Raw genomic sequence first — 8,351 nt, 5'->3', positions numbered from 1 at the left:
ATGTGGCTGTGATTTCTGCCAGAGTTGCTTGTCTGTTCGCACGGACAATTCTAGCCAGACGTCACCGGTCACGATCATAAAGCACCCATGGGCGACTAATGCGCTGTCTACTGCGGGTGGTAATGCCTTCTGTGATGTATTCCCAGTGCACATGTGACACAGTGGATCTAGGAATAGCTTCAGAAATTGAATGTCCCATCCGTCTGGCACCCACTATCATGCCTCGTTCAAACTCTGATAGTTGACGTCGCCTTGCCATGAGCATGCTGGCCAGCGTTTAACCTCAACCTCACTCACAAGATAACACCTCACAACTTATACAAGTGTGGGTGTTCACACTGCAGACCACACTGCATTGGTAAGTGTGGGCAATGTTTGGTCAGAAGCTTCATTATGAGATGCCAGTCAGGTTGTTGCTGCTTTTGCCAAAACCAAAACATGCCCAGCAACAGTTAAGGATTGGTTAGTGTTGCATGGCCATAACCAGCTATGAGGAAAGTGAGTTCTGGATCTTGGTAGTCAGGTTTTCTGATTCACTTTTTTCAAAGAGTGCTGCTCTGATAATGTAGTAGACTTTTCAGAGGTGTGACCAAAGGTACCACATACTTACCCAGTCAAATGAAGATATTTATTAAATATTTATTAAATGAAATTTCGGTAACACTTTCTATGAATGTCACCTTTGTAAGCATCTATAAACACATTCATAACATGTTATAATGCATTCATAAGGCATTATAAACATAGCTATAAATATTTATAAAAATACATTACACATTATAGCCATGCTTATTATGCATTATGAATTGTTAACATAATACATTATAAGTACTGATCATAAATTATAAGAGCTCATAAGTCGTATTTGTCCGCTCTAAGTAAAGTGAAGCGTACTGTACTAAAGCCTCCTCCAGTGTTCAGAGTGAGGCTTCAAGTTGAAGTATTTACTGAAGGATTTACTGAAACACTAAAACATTCACAATAAGGCACATTACAGGCTTCAAATGTCAGAGTTTAAACTAGAGCTGCCATCAGTGTTTTACCCAGTGTGGGAAAGGTAATGTACACCACCGTTAGCTTGGTATTTGTCTTTACGCTCTCCAACCTGGGACTGACTTCTTTGGCACTGAATTTGGCACAGTATAACATGTTATTAACACTATTTATAATGCGTTATATTAACAATCCATAATGTATAATAAACATGGCTATAAAGTGTAATTCATTTTTATAAATGTTTATAATCATGTTTATAATGCCTTATGAATGCATTATAACATGTTATAAATGTGTTTATAGATGCTTACAAACGTGACATTCATAGAAAGTGTTACCAAAAAGATAATACAAATGATAAAGTTACATTGAAAATTGCCACATCCAAATTAAAACTCAACTTGCTGTTTAGCAACTCAAAGTTTTTTCTGTGGCGCTGCTCCAAAGAACCCTTTTTGGTTCCAACTGGCACCTTAATTTTTAAGAGTGGACAAAATTCTACAGTCTTCTACATTCTCTCAGACTATCTTAATTTCCAGAAATGCACTGTATCAGATTTCCTATTTCCAAATAAGGTGAGGGCAAAGCACACTATGCTTCACATATTTCTCAATGACGTGGAACATTTACAGTATAAAAGCACAGTGAGAACACAGAATTGAGCATCTTTAAGAGGCACAGTCCACACAGCTCCACAGGTAAGATTCTCTCTATATTTTATTATTTATTCACTTTTAAAACATTTAGCAAACAATACATTTCTAGGCACTCCTGTAAAATATTTTTATTGATCTTTAGGAAAACACAGAACACCAAACCCCCTGTCTTTAAACACAATGGCTAACAGCAAAGGCAAGTAAAACAATACCAGTCATTTGATAAAGTCTATTATCAAGCGCTCAAAGACACAGTTTAAGGCTTGTTTAACCAACTTTATAGTGAATTTATTGACATATTCTTTTTGTGGGAATCACAGAAGTTGTGTCAGTCACCTCTGCATGGAGCACAGGGTTCATTGAGGAGCTCCTCCCGTCATCTCAGCAGGTCTCCCTGCTGTACCACCTCTCCTACCTGTGTCTGGCTAAATTCCCAAAATTGGAGAGGCTGCTCCGGATGCGAGCAGTGGAGACCCAACTGCTCTTCGGATCCTCTGAAGCTGTTCTGCTGAAGGTCTGTTACACTTTTTCAAATCCATCTGTGTGGTGTAAACAGAGACTCATTCAGAACCAGGTTCTGCACATCAGATCATCAGAAACCCCTTCAGAACCAGTTTTAGTTCATTAGAAACCCATTTAGAACCCGTTTCTGCTGATTAGAAACCCATTCAGAACCAGTTTCTGCACATCAGAAACCCCTTCAGAACCAGTTTCTACTCAGCTGAAATGCGACAAAATATAAACTTACATATATCACAATCTTCTATCCATCACAGTGTGTGGGCACCAGTCAGAACTTAATTTCGTCACTGTTTCCCATGCTGACTCACGCTGTTGAGAAAAATAAACCAACAATGGCCATAAAGTTCCTGGAGAAAGCAAGAACATGGATCAATGAAATTATCCGTGATGTGGAAAAGATGGTGGAGAGGTAACAATATTCATCTTTTGTATATTTTGAACAAATTTGTGCAGATTAAATCTGCATGAAGTGGGTATGAATGTTGCGAAGCCTTGCTGTTCTGATTTGTAGAGGGATGCTGTTTGTTTGTTGTCTTCTTCAGTTTCCCTGTTTCACTTTGATATTCATTGTCGGTGTCAAATGCCCACATCTTTAAGACACAGGAAACTGGTCTGATATTCAGTTGTATGCAAAACTGTGGTACACCTGGCCAAATTACATATTTCAATGATTTTTGAAGTGAAAAGAAGTAAACACAACCTTCCAGCAGACTATTTTTAAAAATAACTTTCTGCAATTTTCTGTTCTGCAATTTTAATGCAGTTAAAAGAGATTTTAATGCAGTTAAGAGAGACATTTTGGACACAAATGCTGTGAATTGATGAAGTAAGAATGAAACCCTTTGGCCACAATCACCAAAGGTATGATTGGAGAAAAGGAGCAGCATTAGATGAAAAGAATATTGTGCCTAGGATCTATTATGCTTTGGGGTCATGTGGCAGTCAGTGGCACAGGAAACATTGCATGGGCAGAGGGAAGAAGGAATTCCACCTGTGATATGGCCAGGCTATGGCAACAGAGAGAGGAACCAACAGTTATTTCATTTTATTTTTATTAATTCTCAGTCCATTCAGTTATGGTTAATTCATTCATTGAAAGCATTTCCATTGTACAAGCACTAGGGGGCGAGCTATGCTCATGAGTGGGCCCCTCCCCCACTCCTTTTTCAAAGCTCACGTAGCTCTTCCAGTGCAGTGTTGAAAACACTGTGAGAGGCTAACTGTTTCTGTTGGTTTGCAGGTCAGCATAACATACATATATCCTGTAAAATACAGAGCTAGAAAACCGTTATTAATCAGTTTAACCACATTAATTTGTGCCATGATGAAGAACAAATGTTTGTTTGGTGAAGCCCTCGTGTTGTATCTGTGAGAAAGTGTGCTGGTTAGTTTACTGGGAATGGGTGACTTGGCTCTGCTGATATAAGTCTCTCTCTATCTGTGTAAAAGATGTGGATTTGGATTCTTAAAAATTGTTCTTGGCTCCCGAGTGGCGCAACTGTCTAAGCGTTGGCCCTATCATCAGGAGATCGCGAGTTCGATCCCTGGTGATGCTACAGCCATCCGTAGCCGGGAGTCCGAGAGAGCACAATTGGCCTCACTCTCTTTGGGTGGGTGGGATGGCTGCCCTTCTCCCCCCATCACTCACTCAGCGCGATGCTAGTCAGCGCAGGCGTCTGTTAGCTGACGTAACAGATCTGGCGGTTGGCGCTTTCCTCCGAGCGCGTTCGGCTCTCCAGTGACGTTGCGTGAGCGGCAGCTCGAAAAGAAGCGGTGGTGCTTCACAGGTCTCGGAGGAAGCCTGTGTTAGCCTTCACCCTCCTAGCGTTGATAGTATCGTGTGATTGGGGGAGTCCTAACTAGCGGGGGGAATTGGAGACGACTAAATTGGGGAGAAAAATCGGGTAAAATTTAAAATAAATAATAATAAAAAAAAATTGTTCTCGATTTTGTCATTTTGGTTTTTTGGTTATTTTGGCTTTTATGATGTATTAAGATATATCACCAATTTATGATATTTTGGTGAAAAACCAAGCTTAGCTAAATGATTAAATGCGTGAGTGCCTCGTGTAGCTCTTCCAGTGCAGTGTTGAAAACATGTTAGAAAGCTGCATCGCTGTTTTCTTGGTTTGCAGCTTTACAGAAATGAGAAGAAATAACGAAGGTTATTCACATGGAAGCCCTTCTTTTCTCCCATGTGTGCAACACAACAAATATTATTGCATTCTGGAAGCAAATGTGACATTGTCAAGAAACTGAAGTTGAAAAGAGGCTGGCTACTACAACAATGAGCTAAAACATCACTTTAAATCAGCCACAAACAACTTTAAGACATGCAAGCTGAAGCTTCCAGGAATGGCCTTCACAGTGCCCTGATTGAGAGTGAGATGGTCCAAGAATATAGCAGAAGTAGAAGTGTCTTGCAAGGAAAAGTGGGTGAAAATTCCTTAAACGGCAAGAGAAAGACTCCTAGCTGGTTAGAAAAAAGTGCTTCTGCTATTAGCTCTGAATGTTTATGTTTAAATTAATCAAATATAAAATAACTGAATTCAAATTTCCAGAAAAAAAATTATTTTTTGCATTTACTTCCTTTTACTTCAAAAGTTAATAACATATGTAATCTAACCAGCAGTGCTCAAACTGTACAGAGGACAGATAAAGCTCATATAACAGACACACTAAAAGAACTCGAGAACCACTGACTACAAGACATTGCATGACTGACTTCAGTATTTCACATTCAGGTATGACATACACAACAGAGATGTGGCTACGACTACCAGTGACATCATCACTGAAAAGAAAGAGACTGAAAAACAACTTACTCAGCTCTCCCAGGAGACTGAAGCAATGAAACAGGAGATTAACAAGCTTGAAGCCGAGCTGAATAAAACCACTGCACAGCTCACAGAAACGGAGAGGCAGATTGATGCCAAAAATCGTGAGCTCCAGAATCATGTAAGAGATGCGGCTGCTAAAAGCAGTAGCCTTAGCATCTTTGCTGCCATTGTGCCTTTCATTGGTCCGATTATTAAGTCTATTTGCGAGGCAAAAACTGCTCCTGGTGTTGCTGAAAAAACCAAGGCTCTTGAATCAGAACTAAATCGACTCAGTGCTGAAAAGATTTCTGTGAAACAAAGAGAGTGGAACTTGCAGGTCCAGACAATCGACTGGCGGATGAAGCTGGCCAAACTACAGATCGACAAAGGTGAGCGTCTTTATCTGTCAGTGTATGTTTGTGCTTGAATGTTTCCATCATCACACATTAAGCCTTTAAATTATGACAAAAGATTCTGAGGTAGTGATATTGCTGATTGACACATCTTTCAAATATGGAATACAAAACATCTAATCAAGCCAGGTGAACACTACACAGCCTTCAAAATCCTAACAGATTTCAAAAAACTTTTATAGAATTTCTTGTCTTTTTTTGTGAGGACGCTCGCACTAGACAGCTAGGCAAAAAAGGGAATATGACAGAAAATGAGTTTTAGCAATGAAAAAGTCCCCCTCATTCACCTCTGTAATCGTATGTAACAAAGCTAAGCAGGACAGAATCTGTGAGTGTCTGTATAAGAGGCAGGTCAGGGTTAAAATGAGGCTAAAAATCATGCGGCGTAGGTCGGGCTTTAAGTAGTGAAAAAAGAAAAATAGAAAATAGAAAAATAGAAAGGGGCAGCTTAGCTGACAGTGTGAACACGTGTGTAATGCTGCATGTTTTGTCCTGTTACAAAAAAAAGTGTTTCTTCTGTTCCTGCTTTTGCTAGATTCTATCCCTGAACCAACCCACCTTGGAGAAGTCCAGCGTTTTCTGACTAAAATCCAGAAGATTCTTAATGAGCTTAAACGCTTCTGGGAAAACGTCTACAGCTTGCTGGGCACCATCAAAGACCAGACCTTTGTCGGTGAAGATATTGTTGAAGACGCGGACTTTAAGGATGTCTTTTTGAAGTCAATCTGTAAAGCCTCAGAGGTAACTGATGTCTGTTAGTCTGCAAGTAAAATTACATTAGACAGCTATTCTGCATGGACATTCAGTAACTGATTTGGTTGCTTTTGGTTGTTGAATTTGGCAAAAACTATTGTTATTGTTATTTTTACTTTTTCAAATGAAATAGTTTTTAACAATGGTGTTTTGAGCCCATAAGTAACAGTACAGGTAACAGTCTTTATGTCCTTGTGCATGTTCATGGGAAGCATAGTCCGTACAATCAACAACATCTGTCATGTGCCTTTATCGTAGCAGACTGAGCTACATGCACTTTTGAAAAGGTTTGAGAATGACAAGAATTCCTAAAATTGGGGTGAAATATAAGACACTGTCAGTTTATCAACTGCAGTTTTAGTGCTCCTCTACAAAAGAATAAAGCTGTAGATGTTATATAGCTTGCTAGTTTAGCAGGTATAGCAGATGTCTAACTTACAATGTTTACCTCATTACTTCTTTAACCAAAAAACAAAGTTTCTACATCTGCGTGTCTGTGTGACACCCATGTGTGTCTATTCGACTACACTGATCTGCTGTAAAATAGATCATAATCTTTATGTGCAAATGGAAAAAAGAAAGAATGCCTGACATTACAACTTTACTTCTTTAGCATCAATAGCAAATGGTGAATCCCACCAACTCTAGTGTTCAATGTTAGAATATTCTACATTCTTAGCATAATCCTTAACATTAACATTTAACATGAAATACTAATCAAATGTTGGGTCAAGTGGTTGAAGCTGCGTGGCCCCAAAGTTCAACGAAATCCTGCACTTCAGTCCTGACTGTTGGAATTTGTTCAATTTCACAGATGTGGGCATTTTTTGGCTGCTCCTGTAGTAAAGCTGTTCAGATATTCAGAGTGCAGTCCAAGGATGCCTACAAATTCCTGGAGATCGAACCGTCCTCCCTCTCCCAGGATGTGTGGCAGAAAGAGTACGACCGTGTGAAAAACCAGCTGCAGCAACTTAAGGTCTCTTTTGACCCGCCATCAACATCAGCCATCCAAAACTGATGATGTAAATGCTAATGTGCATTTCCTTGTGAGGCCATCAGATGAGCTCGTCAGTTGAGATTAGTAGTAGTCAAACTGTAAGAAATTGCTATATAAAGCAATCTAATTACTGCTATGACTCACTTCTATATGCACCTCCTTAGCATACTTAGCTTTTATTTTAATTTTTTTGGGCGGTTTGCTTCTGCATTTCTTTCCAGCCACTGAGTTTTTCACCTTATCAACCTTAACTATGTTAAAATCTTTTTTTATCTGTTCTAATGAGGACCCACTGAGAGAGACTGTGTCCTGTCTGCACTCTCCAGTGTTTATTATCGATATATTGATTCTCTGTGGTAAATATGTATCCATTGATTTGCTGTGATCAGCTGTGTTATCTGTGGTATAATCATCTATAATCTGGTGTGATTTTGAATGTAGATGTGTTGTGAGCGAGTTTGCAGCTCAATGTTAAACAGGACAAAACCATTTAACATGCTCAACATGGTTTAGACCTCTTCCCAAAGAACAGCCTGGGAGCTCATTGTCCCAGAGTTTGTGTCCCTCTCTTACAGGTCACGTTGTGCCAAAGAAGGTAATGGCTGTGCTAAAAGAACAGCACATGCTCTCTTTGACGAATGTCCAAATATGTTCAGATCAGTTTATGCAAATGGAGACACTCCAGTTTTATTTTTTTTATCATGCTCGAGTCTCTCTGATTTATGTCTTGTTTCTTTGTTTCACTCTTTACTTTCCTTTACCTTCTGCTACAATTCGCTTTTGAACATTTAATCAATGTTTTTTGCATGATTCATCATTTTTCTCTACAGCATTAAAAAACCTGTTTTTGTCTGATGAATTGTCCTAATAAATCTGGCAAAGGCATTTTTTGACTGTTCTTTGACTCCACTCACACCACCATGAACTTAATTCTCTGTTATTAGTAATATTTAATAATATTAACTGGAGTTAACTAGATTTACCGGCACACAGTGTTTGTGCTGATGTTGATGCCAGAGGAGGTTTGTCTTTTATGCTCTGTGCTCCTCAGAACTCGGTGACCCGCTCTGTACCTTTACATGATTGGACACTTCGTGGCTGAGTTGCTGTGGTTCCTAAACACTTCCACTGTTCAGTAACACCACTCACAGTTGATCCTGGAAAATTTAGAAGGGAAGAAAGTTTGCGAACTTGT

General features: G+C 39.3%; 1 protein-coding gene across 1 annotated transcript; it reads left to right on the top strand.

Moving 5' to 3' along the window:
* The first annotated feature begins 1,649 nt into the window (after positions 1-1,649).
* LOC118803710 lies at positions 1,650-8,032 on the top strand. The gene is made up of 7 exons (XM_036564191.1): positions 1,650-1,694; positions 1,795-1,848; positions 1,973-2,166; positions 2,429-2,583; positions 4,919-5,382; positions 5,942-6,147; positions 6,974-8,032. Exons 2-7 carry the CDS (start codon positions 1,833-1,835, stop codon positions 7,175-7,177), a joined length of 1,239 nt encoding a protein of 412 aa, XP_036420084.1. The 5' UTR covers positions 1,650-1,694; positions 1,795-1,832; the 3' UTR covers positions 7,178-8,032.
* Positions 8,033-8,351: the final 319 nt, after the last annotated feature.

The sequence above is a fragment of the Colossoma macropomum genome, unplaced genomic scaffold (genome assembly GCF_904425465.1).
Source record: "Colossoma macropomum unplaced genomic scaffold, Colossoma_macropomum, whole genome shotgun sequence".
Taxonomy (NCBI): Eukaryota; Metazoa; Chordata; class Actinopteri; order Characiformes; family Serrasalmidae; genus Colossoma; species Colossoma macropomum.
Note: the sequence above shows the minus strand (reverse complement) of the source record. Positions and strands in the feature narration are given on the sequence as shown.

What these genes read in the sequence shown, in the direction of transcription:
- LOC118803710 (XM_036564191.1), top strand. An exon ending in GTGGAAAAGATGGTGGAGAG is followed by an intron (nt 2,584 to 4,918) that starts GTAACAATATTC and finishes TTTCACATTCAG; the next exon opens with GTATGACATACACAACAGAG. An exon ending in CAAACTACAGATCGACAAAG is followed by an intron (nt 5,383 to 5,941) that starts GTGAGCGTCTTT and finishes TGCTTTTGCTAG; the next exon opens with ATTCTATCCCTGAACCAACC.